Source organism: Orcinus orca, chromosome 3 (assembly GCF_937001465.1).
Source record: "Orcinus orca chromosome 3, mOrcOrc1.1, whole genome shotgun sequence".
Classification (NCBI taxonomy): Eukaryota; Metazoa; Chordata; class Mammalia; order Artiodactyla; family Delphinidae; genus Orcinus; species Orcinus orca.
Window position 1 is genome coordinate 106,529 of NC_064561.1, and position 19,621 is coordinate 126,149.

Genomic DNA, 19,621 nt, shown 5'->3' on the forward strand with positions numbered 1-19,621 from the left:
GTGCAACAACAGACTATTCTGATAGCATCAATATTACAAGGCCGAGTATGACACTAACAAGGAATATAAAAGGGGTGTCTGACTTCACTGGGGTGGGGGCTGCCCTGGGGAAGAGGCAGTGCTTTGAGACCTCAAGGTAGAGGGAGAGAACGTGGGAGAGGGGGTTCCCAGAGGGGAACCGGCATGGAGAGGGGAGGGAGGGGGTCTTCCTGAGTCCATTTATGTCTTTGGGGGCATCCTTTTGGGGGCTGCACCGGGCAGCCACAGCGCAAGCACACATGCACAAACACACGTACACGTGCACAGCCACACATTACACAGCAACATGTGTGCACACAGGGTTACATACATGCACAGGGTGCAAACACAGAAACGTGCACAGTCCACACAGGTGTGTGAGCACACACGTGCACGCACGTGTTTATGCCCACACTGTCACACAGGTGCAAGCACGGCTGCACTCTCACACTCACGTGGCTACACTAACATTCACACACGTGCATACGGCCTACAGCACAGTTACACATGTGCACAGAGGCGCGTGGATGTGTGCATGCACACATACATCACACACACGCGCGCGCACACACCGGTTGCCCGTCCATGAGTGGCTGGTGGGGAAGAGGCAAGAAGGCGCCCGGTTGCCCTGGCAACACATCCTGGAACCCAACCAGGCCTGGTTAGTGCAGCTCATCTGACGGGCTGTCAGCAGGTGGGGGCTGCTCAGGACCCCAACCCGCACAGGTTGGTGAGGGAACAGCTGGTCTGATTCCACACCCTGGGGCTCAGTTTCCCCACCTGTCAAATGGAGCAAACACAGCCCATACCAGCTGCAACTCCCACACTCGCAAAGGCTGCGCAGTCCCGGGCTGCACAGACGCCCTCCCGTCCCTGCGCACTGCCTGACCCCCAGGCTTCCGTGATGGGAGGCCTGCCCCCCAGCCCGGGTCCCTGAGTGAAAGGAAGCCACTTCCCAGGGGACAGGGGAAGGCAGGGTCGGACCCAAGCTAGAAAGAGCGGGCAGTTCCTCAAGGGGGAGCAAAGGGGGAGGGCTGGGACCCTTGCCCTCCACTGCCAGCTCCCCGGTTCCCCAGCAACCTTGCAGGAACCCAGAGACAGGGTCAGGCCACGGCTTTCCATGGATTCACACACTGAGGAGCCTCCCTGGGGCCCAGCGCAGTGCTGGGGCTGGAGATGGCCTTTCACGGAGATAAACCTGCCAGCCCTGGGGCTGGAGACAGATACGACCCCAGACAGCCTGTGAGCTGAGATGGGACAGGGAACACACAGCAGAGGGGGCCAGGAAGGCTTCCTCTATGAGGTGCCATGTCAGCTAGGGCCTGAGAGCAGGGAACTTGAGGGGCAGGAGGCATTCCAAGCAGAGGGAACCAGCTGTGCGAAGGCACAGATGTGAATGGCCCAGAGCCGGCTCCCACGCCCCCAACCCACCGCCCCTGGCAGGGGGTCTCCAGGGTGTGTGACAAGGGTGGGGGCTGCCCTCCTGTCTGACTGCAGGGGCTGGGGCAGACCAGACGGGAGCGAGGGGCATCTGAGGGGGTCCCCGTCGACGACGGCCCTGCACGTCCAGTCTCTGTCCCCAGAAGGTCAGAGCGCGGAAGGGGCCGATCCTGGCATGGCTCTCCCCGGTGGCTGCGGTGAGGGTGCGGATTCACATCCCGGCTCTGGGCCAGGCTGCCTCGGCAGGGTGACTGAAAGGCGGGGTCTCCACACCTATGAGGTGGGATGCTCGCGGCCCTGGCGGGGCGAGAGCAGCGCTCTCACGCACACCTGCGGGATGAACGTCTCATGTCCTCCTAACAGGGCCTGGGGGTCCCTGCCCTGCTGCAGTCTCGCTTCCTTGCCTCCACCCCAAGCAGGAGAGGCCCAGAGGCTCGAAAAGGCTGGGTGGGGAGGGCTTCACTCATCCTGAAGGCTCCCGCCACCCTCCCTGGAATTCAAGACAAAACTCCTCTCTTGTTATTAAACAGCAAAGCCAGCAGATCTCCGCCCCCGCATCCCTGGAACACCTTTATTGCACTAAAAACAGCAGTTATAAACAAACACTTGGGGGAGGTTGTCTTAAAGATATACCCGCAGTCAGTTTCAAACACAGATGTCAAACAGTGCAGGGGCCTATAAAACGGGGGCCCCAAGAAGGAAAGCCGGGGATGTGAGCGGTCAGGGTCAGAGAAGGGGACTGAAAATCTGAGCATCTCACTCCATGCAGGGCTGTCTGCCCCCTCCACCCACAGGCCTGGCCCGGTGGTCCCCCGGAGCAGAGGGCCTAAGGGAGCAGGCCCAGGACAGAGGCCGGAGGGGGCACAGCAAGGGACCCTAGTGCCAAGGGCTTTCGTTCTCGGCCTCAAGGGTGCACAGGTATGTCTCACCACATGTGCAGAAGGGAACACGTGCTCCTCCCCCCGGCCCCCGGGGTGCTGGAGGGAAACACGCTCCTTCATCCCTCCCCTAGGATGATCTGGAGACCCAGAGCCAGGAGGGACGACGTTTGGACTGGGAGGGGCACCCCAGGATCCCCACAGACTGGCCGGGTCCATCCTCGCCCAGCAGGCAGCCCAGGAGAGGTGAAGGGGCAGAGCTGGCCTTGCCTGGCCCCTGCTTCAAACTGTATCGTTTCTGTTTCGGTGAGCAGGAAACCTCCACAGAAATCATTCAAGGACCCACAAACTGACACAATTAAACCCATGCAGCTGTTTTAGCAGCACGAAAAACCACAACCAGGGTCTCCCCAGCCTCCCCTTTGTCCCACCCACCCTAACCAAAACCTATGTACACGAGTGGAGTAAACGTCAAGGCCATCAGTCACTGGGCATCACTTCCTGGGTAATGCACCGGAGGGGGCAGGGGCCAGGGAGGAACGGGGCCCCCAGGCTGGCGCTGCTCTCTGGGCACGTTCTGAGCAACCCCTCCAGGGGAGGGAAGTTCCCAACGTCCAGCAGGGCCACAGGGTCCCGAGTAGAGAAGGTGATGGAGGAAAACAGCTGACACGAGGGCTGTCTCGCTCGAGGGGCTGGAGGGGAGCAATTGCCCCCGTTTTCATCTGCTGGGACTTCCTCCACGGCTGCCTGTCTGCCAGGCAGTGGCTCTCAGACGTGGTTCTCGCCTCCAGAGCCTGGGAGGACCGAGGACTGCCCAGAGCCAGCCCACCCCAGGAGGGGATTCTCCCACAGCCCCGAGGGGCACCGTGGGCAGAACTTGGGCCTGGCCCTGATCTCTGGGGGGGGCGGGGGGCAGGGTCTGGCGGGCCGGTGGCAGGAGGACACTCATGCAGCAGAGGAGAAGATATGACTGGGCCTCAGGACCGGCGGCCTCTGGGTCTGTGATCGGCCTTAGCTGCCTCCTGGCCCAGGTTCCAGAACTCGGGAAGGGGCGAGGCAGGGGCATGGAACTTGGGGCACAGGGGGAGCCTCAGCCCTGCAAGCTGACCCCTTCTTTTCCCCGGCAGCCCCCTCCCTTCTCCTCTGGAAAACAGCATGACCCAGGACACCCCCAACATGGGCTGCAGCATCAGGGCCGGGCAGCCTGAGTGGAAACCACCTCCCCTGCCGGATCCGGGTGGGGGCGGGGTCTCCTCTGCCGGCCGGAGGGGGCGTGGGGGCCTTTACAAGAAGGGAAGCAGAGAGGTCAGGGGCAGCTCCTTCTCCCCGAGCAGGGTGTCCCGCTTGAGGCTGCTGCCCTTGTTCACCACCTTGATCCTGAGCGCCAGCTTCCGCACGCTGGCCGGCCCCAGGCCGTCGAAGAAGAAGTCCTCGTTGAAGACGGGGTGGCGGCTGTTCTTGACGATGGTGCTGCGCTGCTTCTGCAGCTTGCCGGGCACCAAGCACAGGCCCACACAGCAGTTGATGCTGCGGGCGTCGCAGAGCCGGTCATAGAGGCCCTCGGCCGCCAGCAGGCGCACGCGCAGGCGGGCCTGGGCCGCCTCATACTCCGCCAGCAGCCGCACGCTGCCCCGCGGGCCTATGCGCACAGCGTGCTCCGCGCGGGGCGCCGCGCCGGGCTCGGGGCCGGGCTCCGGGGTGGCCCTGCGGGCCAGGCGGCGCCGGGCCCCAGGGCTGGTGTCCGGCGTGCTGTCGTCGGCCGACGGGGAGCCGTGGCGGCCCACCGAGTGCTTCAGCTGGCTCACCTTGGCCTGGCTGTCCTGGGCGAACCCTTTGAGCAGCGACACGGAGCGCGAGAGCAGGGGGGACCCGAACGGCGAGGACTCGGCCGAGGACCCCGTGTCGCTCTCCCCGCCACTGACGCAGCGGCCGGGGCTCATGAGGGCACCGCCGGCCTCCCTGGGCGCCCCATCGCCCCCGTTGGCCTTGACGCCCCCCCGACGGCGCCGGGTGCCCGGGGAGCCCACCTGGGCCAGAGCCCCGTGCTCGCTATGGAACAGAGACTCCTTGCGCCGCGTGTGGGGGCTCTCGGCCAGCGTGGCGAAGCCATAGGACGTCTGGGCCTTGGGCACCGAGGGCAGCGACATGGCCCCCTGGGCCTGGGGGTCGGCGTTGGTGGCGGCCTCCTCGGCGGTCCAGTCCTCTGCGCTCTCGATCTGGATCACATGCCTGGTGGCCGCCTTCAGCAGGCTCTTGCTCTCGGCGGCCAGCTTGGCAGGCAGCCGGGGGCTCCGGGGGCCGCGGCGGGGCGCGGCAGAGGCCAGGTTCTGCTCCGAGGTCGAGGGCCCCAGCTCAGCCTGAGCCTCCGGCTCCGTGGGGCCGGCGGGCAGCTTCGGGGGGATGAAGAAGTCCGGGATCTTGTCGGGCGTCAGCACGTTGCTGTACAGGGGCCCCTTGGCGGCCCTGTCCCCACCCTCGCCCCCCGTAGCTCCATTCTCCCCTGACCCACGAAGCCGCTCCAAGAACCACATGTTGGTTTTCTTCATCGGGGCGGAGGCAGGAGCCTGGAGGGATCTGCGGAGCCTGGGAAGAGAAGCGGGGGTCGGGAGCTGCAGGCCCCCCTGCACGCGGGGGCTGGAAGAGGGGCTCCGGGCACCCGTTGGGGGGAGCCCTGCAGGGGTCCAGCGGGGTCAGAAGGCGCTGAGGCCCAGGACAGCGGCGGGGTGGGCTCGCCCCTCCCCTCCCCTCCCCTCCCCTCCCCTCCCCAGAGGAATCGCGCTTAACTTCCAAGTGCCGAAGCCCGGCCCGGGAGGTGGGGGCGGCGCTGACTCTCGGGAAGCTCCCAGGGGACTGCGGCTCCACTCTCGCCCCCACCCCCGTTCTGAGGATCTCAAAGCGCTTTCTAAAGGGGTCCGCGCTCAGTCCAGGGGGAAGACACCCCAGGGCGTACGGTGGACCCTGGGGTGTCCCAGCTCCGCCCCCTCCCCCAAGCTCCCACCCACCTGTGGCTTCTCCCGGGCCGAGGGTCCAGGCATCCGGGGTGAGGGAAGGGAGAGGAGGTGAGTCTGCGGGCTGGCGGCGCGGCGAACCGACCCCTCCCCTCCTCTCCCCCACCCCGCCCCGCGGGACTCGGCTGGGGGTGGGGGTGGGGTCCTAGCAGCCCCCGCGGAGCGTGGCGGGGCCCCGAACTCACCTGCCCGGGGACGGTGGCCGAGGCTGGCTGGTCCGCGGACACGCCGGGGTCTCGGCGCAAAGGCTGGGGGCGCGGGGACGCGGGCGCAGCCTCGGTCGGGCGGCAGCGGCAGCGCAGTCGGACTCATTCACCAGCGGCGGCGGCGGCGGGAAACCGCCCAGCTGGCCGCCGCGCCGCCGTATTCCTCCTAGTACGGCCGCCCTCCTCCCCCGCCTCGCTTGCCCCGGGGACCGGGCGGGCGGTCTGCGCAGCCCCCAGCGGGCAGAACCGAGGAGCCTCGCGGGGACTCGGGGACTGAAGGGGTGGGGGGAAGGAGGCAGGTGGTGGCGGTTTGCTGACGCCCCTCGAAACCCCGGGCCCCTGCCTCAGTTCCTCTGAGGGCCACTTCCCGACTTACGCTGACGAGTAAAAGAACAGCAATAATAATAACGGCAGCTGAATTTATTACTGAGCGCTTTCTCAGTTCCAGGCTCTCAGCGCCCTCCCCCCAACTCATTCCACAAAAACCGGCGGGTACGTCCTATGGCTGTCTCCAGTTTGCACATGAGGAAGGTGAAGGTTTCTTTCCAGAAACAAGGAGCTAGCCGCTGAGACGCGGCTCAGTGCAGACACCCGAGAAGCCGGCCAGGGCGCTGCTTCTCCATGGGAGAGATGTTTATCGAGCACCTACTGGACGCTGGGAACATGGCTGTGGCTGGCATGCAGCTGCCGGCTTTGTGATGTGTCCTGGTCGGAAGGACGCCAATACAGAAATACACAGGTAAATACTAACGGTAGGTTTGGTGGCTCCCATGACAAATGTGATTCGGGGAGAAAGGAGAGAGTCCCCCCCTTCAGTTCACAGATGGCTAAACCAGCAAGGGTGAGACCAGGAGACTCAGGCCTGGCAGCTCTGAGACCACAGCGTGTCTTGGGATTCCACCCTCCACCCTTGTGATCTGCTGGCCCCAACCCCCCTCGTCCTCACTCCTTCCTCCCTCCCAGCCTCAGTTTCCTTTTCTGGAATCCAAGGCCGAGTGACCAGTCCCAAGTCCAGCAAGATAATGTATTGCCAAGACTGATGCAGAGCAGGGGAAGCCTAGACCTTATTTAATTATCATATTCCAGGAGCCTCCTCTCTTCCAGAAATGTCCCCGAGCATCGTCGTGGCTGGAGCTGGGATGGGGGCTGGTCTGGAGTGACGGTTGGTTCAACAGCAGAAGGGGGGACAGGGGTGGGGCAGACTGAGCTGGAGCTGGACAGAGGCCCCTCCAACACTTCCACTTGACCTTGGAGTGAGGTGGGGCTTAGAGTCCCATTGTCCAGATGGGGAAAGTGAGGCTCCCTCAAGAGGCCTGTCTCAACTTTGCTCACCCAGGAAACATTGAGCCCCCCTTTGTTCTGGGGGCAACACTGGCGTGGCCACACAGTCTGACAAAGGAGGCAGATACCAATGAATGCATCACTTAACTGCCACCTCCTGGAAGCCTGCCCTGCCTGCCCCGCATCACAGCCCAACAGAGCCCACAAAACCTTAACTTCAGCTCTCATGAAAAATACCCTCGAGCAATTACTCGGTTGATGTCAGTCACCCCTGCTGGGCCCGGAGTGCCACAGTAGGAAGGGTGACCCTAGAACAATGCTCTTCCCCGCAGGGGCCTCGAGCCACCGCCCAGGATGGCGAGGTGACTGGCTCAGGCGTCCTGATGACAGGCCGGCCTGGGTACTGGGGCTTCGCTCCCCACACACCCTCGCCTCGCTGGGAGCGGGGTCTTCCTCCCAGCTGGGTTGGGGGAGGAGGGCAGTGAGTTTATTCTGTGCGGGTCTCTGCGCTGAGTAGCTCAGGACGCTAGTCCGGAGCCTTGTATCTGGGTTCAAATCCTGGTGCCAACTATTCCTGCTGTGTGACTTCTGGCAAGTGCCCAAATCTCTCTGTGCCTCTGTGTTCTCAGCAGTCCATGGGCATAACACCTGCCCCTAAATTGCAGCATCAGAGTGAAGATTCCACAGGGTGAGGTACTATTTGCAAAACGCTTAGTACGGGGACCAGAAACGTGTGAGTTAAGTGTGGGTTCCACGGATGCTGCTACCGGTGAAGAAGGGGACTCAGTGGGGGAGGAGCCCCAGGACCTGAACCCAACACGGTCCAGCTCAGCCGGAAGCCCCACTCCTATCCCCACCCCATCACATTTGGGGAAACTGAGGCACGGCAGGGGGGTGGGGGAAGGCACTTGGGGAAGGTCCCGAAGGCCTGCCCTGTGGGGCCAGGGGCCCCACCCTGGGAGGGGCCCTTCCAGCTGGTCAGCTCAGCTCCGAGCCCAGCTCCATGTCCCTTTCTGTAAACAGGAACCTCTCCGGGTCCACAGAGCCCTCGGCTGATGGGCATGGCAGCACCCCCAGGACTCCCCCCCTCAGCATCAGCCTTCTTGGAATCAGAAATGGGGAGGCTGCAGGCTGCAGGCTCAGGCTGGAGAGAAGGCCCCCTCCACCTCATGCTGGGTGGCCTTTATCCTCAACACCCTGCCAGGGACCCACTGAGTGGGGAGGGGGAGGTGGCAGACCTAAGGGTGGCTGGGAGGAAGCACCAGGAGGCGGCTTGCAAGAGGTCTGAGCTCCAGTCCAGAGGGGCCACCTGGTGCCCGTTGGGCTCCCAGCAGTGGCCTCCCCTCTGAGCTCTGCCTCCTTCCCTGGAAAAGGGGGCGCAGGCCTGTCTGCAAGCTCCCAGGAGGGTCCCGGGCCCAACAAGGCACAGGGTAGCCTGCGTCGGGGGAGGGCCATCATCCCCAGTTTACAGAGCAGGACGCTGAGGTGCAAGGGAGGCCCAAGCCACAGGGCACCCAGTTCAGAGAAGGGGAGCTACTGGCCAAGGCGGCACGGTGGAGGTTGAACCCCCGTCTCTACTGCCTCCCTCCCCAAGTCTCCCTGAGGGCAAAGCTGGGGCAAGCAGCGTTTGTTGACTGAATAACTGAAGGCAGAATGGGGCAGGAGCTAGCTGTGCGGGGCCCAGGCTCCCAGCCCCCGTCACCATGGGGCACCCCAGGCCTGGCTTTCCCGACTCAGGGAGCAGGATAGGGAGGTGATGGGGTTGGAATCCAGGCTCTGCCCCCTCCCAGTGGTGTGGCCTTGGCAGTGACCTCATTCCTCAGAGCCTCTATTTCCTCATCTGTAAAGTGGGGAGAAGTTCAGGATTCCAAGTCTGTGCAGTTCTTAGCACATGCCCGGGGTGGGGTGCTAGATAGAGTCTTTGAAGGGGAACCTGGGCCTCGGAGGACCCAGAGCTAGGAATGAATGGCCTACAAACCTCCAGAATCTGACAGTCCCCCCCCACCCCCCCGCCCGGTCCTTTCTGCCCGCCACCTCCCAGTCCCATCCTGTCCCCCACAGCTTAATTCCCACTTGGCAATCTTATCACCTCTGTGCTCAAAAGGCCCCAAGCGGCTCTCTCTGGCACCCAGCTTTGCCCAGCTGTGCCCCCCACTCCACCGCCCCTCTGATCTCCCTTCCAGCTGCTCTGGCCATCCTTCTGTCTCCTGAAGTTGTGTTCCACACACCCAGGGCCTTTGCACACACCATCCCTTCCGCCCAGATCTCTCTCCTCCTCTCTCGGGGCCTCCCTGCTCATCCTCCTGGATTTCCTGGGGCCCCTAAGCTCCAGGGCACTTCCCTTCCCATGGTTGTCATCAGACACTTAGCAGTGACCTGCTAATTAATGTCATTTGACAAACTCCACAAGAGCGGGTCTGTCTTGGTCACCCGTTGCATCCCCATTACCCACCAGGGGTCCTGGCAGGTGGACAAGAGGAGGTCATGAAGGCAGATTAAAGGATATTAGGATGGGGGTGTGGATGGATGGACAAATGAATGGTGAATGGGTAGTTGGATGGATGGATGTGTGATGGATATGTGGGTAGACTGATGAACGATAGATGGATGGGTGGGTGAGTGGATGGATGGATGGGTGGATGGATGGGTGGGTGGATAGGTGAGTGGATGGATGGATGGGTGGGTGGATGGATGGATGGGTGGGTGGGTAGGTGAGTGGATGGATGGATGGATGGGTGGATGGATGGATGGGTAGGTGGATGGATGGATGGAGGGATGGGTAGATGGATGGGTGGATGGGTGGGTGGGAGGATGGGTGGGTGGATGGATGGATGGAGGGATGGGTAGATGGGTGGGTGGATGGGTGGGTGGGAGGATGGGTGGGTGGATGGATGGATGGAGGGATGGGTAGATGGGTGGGTGGATGGGTGGGTGGGAGGATGGGTGGGTGGATGGATGGATGGAGGGATGGGTAGATGGATGGGTGGATGGGTGGGTGGGTGGATGGGTGGGTGGGTGGATGGGTGGGTGGATGGATGGGTGGGTGGGTGGGTGGATGGGTGGATGGGTGGGTGGGTGGATGGGTGGGTGGGTGGATGGGTGGGTGGGTGGATGGGTGGATGGATGGGTGGATGGATGGGTGGGTGGATGGGTGGATGGATGGGTGGGTGGATGGGTGGATGCATGGATGGATGGGTGGATGGATGGATGGATGGGTGGATGGGTGGGTGGGTGGATGGGTGGATGCGTGGGTGGGTGGATGCGTGGGTGGGTGGATGGATTGGTGACTCTGTCTCCAGATCTCTGAAGTAAGAGACATGGCATCAGAGTCCCCTTCTGGCTCTGCCTTTTGATGGCTTCCCCCCTAGTTACAGGCAGACCAGAGTGGCTTTCACTGCCCACACCCTTACCAGGTCCCCCCACAGCCTGGGACAGAGCCTGCTGACAGCAGAGAAAGCACAGCCCCTCCCCAGAGCCAGACCCTGGGTAGGGGTGTGGCCCAGCCTGGCAGGGATGTGGTGAGGCTTGGGGTGCCTCCTTGGGAGGGATGCCTCCATGTTTGTGGGAGGAGTTGAAGGAGGGTCCTGGGGAGAGATGGGGGTCTCCCTGGGAAGTAGAAATCATGTGAGGGAAGGTCAGGAGAAGAGAGTCGGGTGCCAGAGCAGGGAGCTGGGCACGCGGGAGAAGTAGGGGCTTTGAGGTCGATAAAGGGGCCTGAGAGAGAACTGGGGTCTTCTCAGGAAAATGAGGACGAGAGACGTTGGGAGACCGAGAAGTCAGGCCATCTTTCAGGACAAGTTAGGAGCTATTTGGAGAAGAAAACAAAGAGCTTTTTGCCAGATATCTGGGGGTATCTCGAAGGACAGAAGAAGTTTCTGGCATTTGGGAGATAGAGTGTTTCCAAAGAGAAGCTGGGGGTATGTTTGACAGAGGAGCTGGAGTGTGCTTTGTCTCAGGATAAGATTGAGGTTCTGGTAAATGTCAGGGGATTCGCCACCCCCCCCCAAACAGGGGCACAGCCAGGGCCTGGCTCCCTCTTCCTCCGGCCCCGGGGAGGCCAAATCCGGTGCTGCCTTGGCTTCCCCCCCAGGAGACTGAACCCAGACCCCCACCCCGAGAGGGCCTTGTAAGGCGCAGGACGGCTCACGCGCCCCGTGGTCATTCCCAGGTTTAATTACAAACAGAGTCCAAGTGTCCAGTGCAGGTTGACAGCTGGGAGGGCGGGGGCCTCACAACCACCCCCACCCGGGTCAGTTGTCTTGGGGTTGCCTGGATACCCCCCATCATCCCAAGGCTGCCCCCCACTTCCACATCAGCATTTGCCCTGGCCTGAGGGCCCACAGCACCTCGATTCTCCCCCCAAAAGACAACTGTGCACTAATTTTTCAGGTGGAAAATCTGAGCCCGGCCAGGACAGGAACCCGTCTCCATGCCAGGGAACTGGGGACCTGCTGGTTCCAGGGAGGCGAGCTGACGTCCAGCCGGGAAAGGAAACGGTGCCTCCTTGCCCCATCAGGAACCTGGGCCAGGGCTCCGAGATAGAGGGCTGCTTTCTGATATACTTTCTTTAAAGGCGAGAAAAGGCTCTGTCTTTGGTATGTGTGCCCTCACTCCAGGTGAAGGCTGGCGGCAGGCAGAGGGCTCGGTGGGAGAAAGGGGTCGTGGGCTCCGTCTCCAGGCGGGCTTGACCCAGCCCAGCCCAGGGCCAGCTGGAGAAGGAAGATTCCAGAGACCCACGCGGAGGAAGGAGAGACAGCGGCGATTCCGGCCCGACCAGGGTCCAGAGAAAGGCTGAGGGCCCCTAAGGCCACCACAGGGCCATCCGGGGGGAGCGGGGACAAGGAGCCACAGGCTGAGAGCCACAACCTGGGGGAGAAAGAAGGAGAGGTCAAGGCTCAGCAGAGACAGCAACCGGAGACCCGGCTTCAGGTGTCAGAGACCTCAGTTACAAGGCAGCAAAGTGAGCCAGCGTCAAGCCTCAGGCTGAGGGCCAGGGTTCGAGTCCCAGCTCCTCCGTGGTCTTGCTGTGTGACCTAGGGTAGTCCCTTAACCTCTCTGTGCTGCTGAGAACGCTATTAACAGTGCCTTTGTCAGCGGTGCCTGGGAGTCAGTGAAGATGTGGAGAAGGGATGAGCTCAGGGCCTGGACGCAACAGCTGCTGCGTTAGCACCTGTGATTACTGCCATCGGTGTTGCTTCTCGGGTCACAAACAACTCAGGGAGTAGAAGGGAAGCAGGTCAGACCCCGGCACGTGCACACACACAGCCCCACGGTGCCGCAGATCGTTTCAGGTGTTCCGCAGGCCACCCCCATCCCTGGAGCCCTGCCCCAGATTGGGAATCCTGTCTCTGCCTGCGGTGGTGGCCGAGGCCTGGCTGGGGGCAGGGAGCAGGCCAGTGCTGAGTGGGGAAGGAGGCAGAAAGAGACTGTTGTCATGGGGACCGGAGAGCAGCCCAACCTGGCCCACAAGCGCCTCTCAGCCTTTGGGGAAATTCCACCAACCCCTTCCCTCTGCGAGCTGAGCCCCCGGCTCCCAGCTTCCCTGTATCCCCGGGTCCTGCCTCTGTCTGCTCCCCAAAGACTGTGGCTGCCACCCAGACCCCTCTGCGCCCCAGCTCGGCCGCATCCTCCCCTGCCTAGCCAGGCCCCCACCTCACATTAGCCCCCCCCCTCAACCAGAGAGGCCCTGGAATCACCAAGACCTGCCTGTCCCTCACCCATTCAAGACTTCCCGAGGTTCCAGAAGTGACAGGCGCAGGTGGACCTTCTCACCCACCCACCTCGCCTCACACTCCAGCCCCGCCAGACCCACCTCCTCTGGGGGCTTTTTACCCGCAGTTAAACACAGAGTTACCCTAAACAACTCCGAGCGTGACTGCTGATGGGGACAGGTTTCCTTTGGGGGTGACGGAATGGTCTGGAATTAGATGGGGGAAGGTGGCACAACTCAGAAAGCCACTGAGTTGTGGGTGAATTATGTGGCGTGTGCACCTTAGTGTTTAAGATGAGAAAAATCTGGCAAATGGGGGCTGGGAGCCCACGGGGCCGGACGCACCTGGCTCAGGGTTCCCGCCTGACGACACCACGCAGGTGCAGCTCGCTCTCGGCGGCCACGATGGGCTGCCCGTTCTGCAGGTGGTAGTCGATCAGGTGGCTGATGCTCTCGAAGAGCACGTCCTTCGTCCGCACCTGTGGGGCCAGAGGCCTCAGCATCACCACCACCAGGAGCTTGTCGGAGAGGCAGACTCTCGGGCCAGCCCCAGACCTGCTGACGGGGAGCTGCGTCTTCACGAGCCCTCCGATAGCTCGCGCTCAAGGCTGAGAACCGCTGGGTCAGAGACTTCAACCACAGAATCAGCCTCAGAATTCCAGAACTACGTGTGGACACAGGCTCCAAAAGCACCGGCACTCTGGGGCTACGCTTCCTGTAGCGGGTTGAATGGTGCCCCCCCCCCAAATATATGTCTACATCTTAACCCCTGAAACCTGTGAATGGGCTGTTGTTTGGAAAAGGCCTCTTTGCAGATGTGATTAACAGGAGTTCACCTTGATGGATAAGGAAGATGTGGTCCACAGGTACAACGGAATGCTACTCGGCCATAAAATAGAACGAAATAACGCCATTTGCGGCAACGTGAACGGACCTAGAGATTATCACACTAAGTGGAGTAACTCAGAAAGAGAAAGACAAATATCATATGATGGCACTTCTGTGTGGAATCTAAAATATGATGCAAATGAACTTATTTACAAAACAAAAACAGACTCATAGACATAGAGAACAGGTTTGTGGTTGCCAAGGGGGAGCGGGGCGGGGGAAGGATGGATTGGGAGTTTGGGATTCGCAGATGCAAGCTATTATACATAGAATGGATAACAAGATCCTACTGTATAGCACAGGGAACTATATTCAATATTCTGGGAAAACCATAATGGAAAAGAATATAGGAAAGAATGTATATACTTATGTATAACTGAGTCACTTTGCTGTATAGCAGAAATTAATACAGCATTGTAAATCAACTATACCTCAATTAAAAAATTAATTTTAAAAGAGTAAAAAAAGGATGAGTTCATCTTGGATTACTCAGGAGGCCACAAATCCAGTGACCGGCGTCCTTATAAGAAGAGAAAAAGCTTGGACACAGAGACACAGGGAGGGGCCACGAGGAGACAGAGGCGGTGACTGGGGTGATGTGTCCACAAGCCAGAGAACAAGAATTTCCGGCAACCATAAGATGCTGAGGGGGAGGCCTGAACCCAATCCTCCCTCAGAGCCTCAGAAGGAACCAGCCCGGCCAACGCCTTGGTGTCAGACGTCTGGCCTCCAGAGCTGGGAGAGAATACATCTCTGTGGTTTTAAGCTGCCCGGTTGGTGATCATTTGGGAGGGCAGTACTAGGAAATGAATACGCGCCAGGAATCTTGTAGACATGGATCTGAACATCAGAACCACCAAATCTAAAAGCCACGTGCATCTTAGAATGAGAAAATCTTAGCATCCTACGTATAGACCTGGACGCAACACACACCCGCTGGCCGCCAGCTGCCAGACATTCATGGGCGATGCCAGACTCGCTGGGCACAAATCACCAGGGGAGCGGGCTGGCAATGCACATGCCTGGGCCCACGGCGAACCACCTATTTCCCAGGCACTGGGGACAGGACCTGGGAACCTGCATGTTAACCAAGTATGTAAGGAGGTTCTGAAGCTTCTATAGCGTCTCTCATCCCGGAGATCTGTTTACCCGAGAGGGAATTAGGCCTGGGGGAGGGCTGACGGCACGCCAGGCTGAGGTCACAGCTGTGAACGCTGCGATCAGACACGAGTGAGGAGGTGGCTCGGGGAACTGACAGAACAGGGGCCTGGAGCCGTGGCCCCACCTGGGCCAGGCCACACAGTCGCCACCCCCGTGTGCCCCGTATAGGGCACGGAGCACACGCAGCCCCCCAGGGCGGCGCCGAGGATTCAGCTGGGGGTGGTAAAAGCACTTGCTAAACTCCGAGAAGGCCCTTAACACCCCACGCCCCTTCTCACCAGGGAAACACAGTACAAAGCCCAAGGCCCTTGGACAATGGAAAACCCTTCAAAACCCTAGCACTCCTTGTAGATTGGAAAATGCCTTGTAAACCCTAAGATGCCTTAGGAGCTATAGAATATGCCAGACCTCACTGACTCAAGGCAGCCGCAAGATGCCTCACAATTTATGTGCCACAAGGAGAGGAGAAAACCTCCAAGTTCAGGCATGATAAAAGTGATGCAGTTGGGCTTCCCTGGTGGCGCAGCGGTTGAGAGTCCGCCTGCCGATGCAGGGGACGCGGGTTCGTGCCCCGGTCCGGGAAGATCCCACATGCCGCGGAGCGGCTGGGCCCGTGAGCCACGGCCGCTGAGCCTGCGCGTCCGGAGCCTGTGCTCCGCAACGGGAGAGGCCACAACAGTGAGAGGCCCGCGTACCGCAAAAAAAAAAAAGTGATGCAGTGGATGGTTTAAAAAAAAATCAAGACTTTAGAGATGTCAGAATGAGAGGAACGTGTGTACCAGAGGGTTGAAGCAAGTCCGTAACTTGCAGGCCCTGAAACTCCTTGTAAATGGAGACGTGCTTTGTGAACCCTCAGATACGTTAGAAATGGAAACGACCAAATTTATCGCTCAAAGACATCACTGTTTGCAAGATGCGTTAGCAATGATAGAATGTGGGGGAAAAAAGTGCATCTCGCAAATGATGGAATATGGTACTTTGTAAGTCCTAAAAGGCCTTGAGATTGGAAAAGGTTTTGTAACCCCTCTAAATGCTTTATAGACTGGGAAGTCCTTCGTAAAACCTAAAAGTCTTCTAAAACTGCAAAATACTTTGTAATTCTAAAATACCTGGTAAAGGGAAACAGAGTAAAGGGCTCTGTAATCTGAAACGTACTTCGTAAAACCTAAAGGGCGCTTAAAAGGCGGGCGCCCTGGGCCTTGGGCTGAGGGGAGAGGCCAGGTCCCTTCCCTGCCCAGCCCGGCTCCACACCTGCCCCAGGCCCCCCACCCCAACTCCACCCCACGCAGCCTCCGGCCCCCTCCCCACCCCTGCCCCGCCCCCACGCCCACCTTACCACGCCTTCGGGGTCCACGAGCAGCAGGTGCTTGGGCTGCCCTGCGTGCATGCCGGTGAGGACATACTGCCCCGGGTTGGTGACGCTGTCCCGCACAAGGAAGTCCCCGTCCACTCGAAGCAGTTTCTCCGCCGCCCGACGGCTCATCTGGCCGTGGTACCAGGGCTCCTGCCGCAGCTGCTCTTCCGTGGGGGCGATGGGGGCCCGGCGGGTCGGCGGGCTGGGCCACTGGTCCTCCACGGGAAGGGGGGCTGCCGCCGGACCCGCGGCCACGGAGCACTCGTGCAGCCTCAGGGCATCCTCGAAGGGTCCTGTGGGCGAAGACCGTGCGGGAGGGGGGGGGAGGGGCCTGGGCCAGGGGGACCTGCTCCTTCACCTTTCATTGGTTCTATTAGTAACGCAATATATTCTCTTGGATTTTCTAAGCATGTGCAAAGAACGAGCATGTCTTTCTTTCCAAGGTGCACACCTACTTCTTTTTCTTGTCCTGTTACACTGGCTTCCTTCCCAGTGTTTATGCCTCTTGTTTCAGCAGCTCGTCTGACCGCACTGGCCAGGGCCTCCACTACATGCTCCACCTCGGTGGTAGGCAGCAGGCATCCCTTTCTTTTCCAAACTCTTAATGGAAAAGCTCCGGATGGTCTTCCTAAGTTTCCTAAGGCTCCCAGCAGGCACCATTGTGACGCTGTGCAAGCCAGTCACCCTCTCTGAGATGTGGCCGCATAGCTCAAACACCCTGGAGTGCAGTCGCAGCCCTGACCCCTGCCCTGGCGTGTCTGTGCTCTGCCTCCACCCTCCTTCCACTTCTGGTCCCTCCGGATCACTCCTCCCTGACTCCTCCAGTGACCTAGGGGAAGCTGACCCAGCCTCCCGCTCCCAGGACATGTGACCAGTCCTGGCCAATCAGCATATTCATCTCGCACCCCTGGCCTAGTGATTGGCTGGGGGATGAGCACATGACCCAAGGAGGGCAAATCAGAGGCAACCCCAGGATTTCTAGTGGGCGCCTGGCAACAAGCATCACTTTCTCCACTGGGGTTGCTGGACCATCTGGCTGGTCACCCAAAGGGACAGCCTGCCTCAGAAGGAGTTCACACCCGGAGCACCTCCTTTCCCATCTGAAATTGCTGTGGGGGCCAGCAGGGCCACAGCAGGTGCAGGTGTCATGTCACTACTGTAATGACAAGAAATCGAGTTGTCGGTGGAGGGAAGGAGGCTTTGCAAACTGTGAAGGAAGACATTTCCAGGGCTTCTCTGGTGGCACGGTGATTAAGAATCCGCCTGCCAATGCAGGGAACACGGGTTTGAGCCCTGGTCCGGGAAGATCCCACATGCCACGGAGCAACCAAGCCCATGCGCCACAACTACTGAGCCTGCGCTCTAGAGCCCGCAAGCCACAACTACTGAAGCCCGCGTGCCTAGAGCCCGTGCTCTGCAACAAGAGAAGCCACCGCAATGAAAAGCCTGCGCACCCAACGAAGAGTAGCCCCTGCTCACCGCAACTAGAGAAAGCCCGCGCGCAGCAACGAAGACCCAACTCAGACAAAAATAAATACACAAACAAACAAATAAATAAATAATATTGATGTTGTGGGAAAGGAGTGTATTTTGGACCCAAACCTCCTCCATCAGGCTGAGTCCTCCCTCAGGCTGGGGCATCCCAGAGGGAAGAAGGACTGGCCTCCACCATCAGCTAGTCACTTTACCAAGGTGTGGATTAGGCCTACCTCCTCAGACTGGGGGCTCCCCATTAGGCTGGGATTTCCATTTAAGGGGCTTGGGCCTCCTCCCTCAGACCATGGAGTCACATGAAGAGGGAGCTTAAACTCCCTCATCAGACTGGGGAGACCCAGAGACGGGGAGCTAGGCCTCCTGCAGACTGAGGCGTCCCACAGAGAAGAGGCGCCTGAACGCCCCCCATCACACTCTTCCCCCATAGAGAGGGAGCTGGGTTACCCTCAAGAGACTGGAGGGTCCCACCGAGGAGGAAGTACCATAGGAGGCACACTTCCCCACCCCAACCCTATAACCTGGGGAGAAGTCCCAAGGGGAGGACGCAGGGCATCTCCTATCAGGCCACGGGCTGCTTGGGCCCGGCCTCCTCCAGCAGGCTGGCTCGCCCCCACTTACTCATGTCGAACAGGTCCTTCTTGGGGCTGTCCTCAGGCTGCAGGGTCTCCGGGCCGTCCAGACCTTGCGTGTTGACATACAAGTGGTCCTCGTAGTCTCGCGGGCCCCGCGGGTCTGCCTGCACGTAGCCATCCCCGGGCGGGGCTGGGGTTGGGGAGCCGGAGTGGGGTGGGGTCAGCCGCGGCACCCCAAGGACAAGAGCCCTGGAGGGCAGCCCCGCCCACACCTGTCTTCCTCCAGGAGGGAAACCCCGCCCTTTTGCACAGCAGGGTTAGGAGTGAAAAACCGCATAAAAGCCCAGCCCGGCGCGGGGGCTGTGCAGACGCGGAGGTCACGGGGAGCCGCGCCCCCAGCGCCCCCCACCCACACCTACGCCCGTCTGCCGGGCAGGAAAGCGGCCAGGGGACCAGAGCTTCCCAGTTTCAAGGGAAGGCAGGAACCCCAATGTTTATGCTAAATCTCCACGTTTAAAATATAATAACAGGGCTTCCCTGGTGGCGCAGTGGCTGAGAGTCCGCCTGCCGATGCAGGGGACACGGGCTCGTGCCCCGGTCCGGGAAGATCCCACGTGCCGCGGAGCGGCTGGGCCCGTGAGCCATGGCCGCTGAGCCTACGCGTCCGGAGCCTGTGCTCCGCAACGGGAGAGGCCGCAACAGTGAGAGGCCCGCGTACCGCAAAAAATAATAACAATAAAATTCTGCTCTCCCTGTAATTATGTTGTCAACATGATACATGGTCAGGTCATTTGTTTGCTTCCGTTCTATTTTAGGCTTTCCTGTCTTTTCTTTCCTCAGTTTTGTTTTTGAATGTATAAAGCATTCACATGGTTCAAAAGCCACAACACCATGAAAAGGTATCCTCGGTGGAGTTTCTCCCCGGGTCCCTCCCCGGGACCCTCCCTCGGTCCAGATCTGCTGGATCCTCACCAGTTTGCCTCTGCCCTGTTCCCAAGGCCTCACCACCGTGTATTATCAGACTGTTGGATTTTCGCTGACGCGGTACGTGAGAATGGCATCCTGGGGGAACTTAATTTCCATTTCTCTTATTCTGAGCAAGGTTCAGCATCTTTTCCTACGTTCAAAGGACACGTGTGTATTTTTTTTCCCCCAGAAGTGTCAATCCATTTCTAAACGTCTCCATTTTTAATCGTTGGCAGGGAAAAATGACCTTTGAATACACTGTGGCCAAATGCAGCCCAAGGGCCTGCAGCCACGATCTCTGCTTTATGCCAATTATATCCTTAACCCTCGCAGACACCTGGGCTCATACATCGGCTCCACCCTCTGTGGGCATGAGCAAGTAAGGTCACCTCTCAGTGCCTCAGTCTCCTCCTCTGCAAAATGGAGAGAATGGGAGTAGCTTCCTCACAAGTAGGGGTGAAGATGAAACCGCCCTGGGTGGTTGATGGGGGCCGAGGGGCCTCAGCCCAGGCTTCCCAGTCTTCACAGAGGAGGCACAGATTCTCCCGGCCTCTTATAATCAAGGTGAAGTGAGAAGGAAGAAACCTGGGCTGCAGGAGTCCAAAGAGAGAAAATTTCTGGGCATTGGAGCTGGGGCATTGACAT

The 19,621-nt window shown here is 60.1% G+C and overlaps 2 protein-coding genes across 5 annotated transcripts in view; both read right to left on the bottom strand.

The window, feature by feature from the left end:
* Positions 1-2,015: 2,015 nt before the first annotated feature.
* C2CD4C (C2 calcium dependent domain containing 4C) lies at positions 2,016-5,655 on the bottom strand. Its single transcript, XM_033416726.2, has 2 exons — positions 5,530-5,655; positions 2,016-4,919 (listed from the first exon to the last, which is right to left on the bottom strand). Exon 2 carries the CDS (start codon positions 4,880-4,882, stop codon positions 3,620-3,622), a length of 1,263 nt encoding a protein of 420 aa, XP_033272617.1. The 5' UTR covers positions 4,883-4,919; positions 5,530-5,655; the 3' UTR covers positions 2,016-3,619.
* Positions 5,656-10,824: 5,169 nt separating this feature from the next.
* The window catches only part of SHC2 (SHC adaptor protein 2), a 29,825-nt gene continuing 21,028 nt past the window's right edge, over positions 10,825-19,621 (bottom strand). For 2 of the 4 annotated variants that reach the window (XM_033416723.2, XM_049708247.1), the window contains exons 10-13: positions 18,057-18,200; positions 15,927-16,237; positions 12,887-13,020; positions 10,825-11,697 (exon numbers count right to left, since the gene is read on the bottom strand). In XM_033416723.2, the coding sequence (XP_033272614.1) occupies positions 12,892-13,020; positions 15,927-16,237; positions 18,057-18,200 (584 nt within the window). In that variant the 3' untranslated portion in view covers positions 10,825-11,697; positions 12,887-12,891. Of the gene's footprint in view, positions 11,698-12,886; positions 13,021-15,921; positions 16,238-16,266; positions 17,208-18,056; positions 18,201-19,621 lie in introns of those variants that run through there. The other 2 variants (XR_004480068.2, XM_033416725.2) reach the window with 2 other exon arrangements.

Coding starts and splice junctions, on each gene's coding strand:
- C2CD4C (XM_033416726.2), bottom strand. CDS start 4,882: ATGAAGAAAACCAACATGTGGTTCTTGGAGCGGCTTCGTGGGTCAGGG.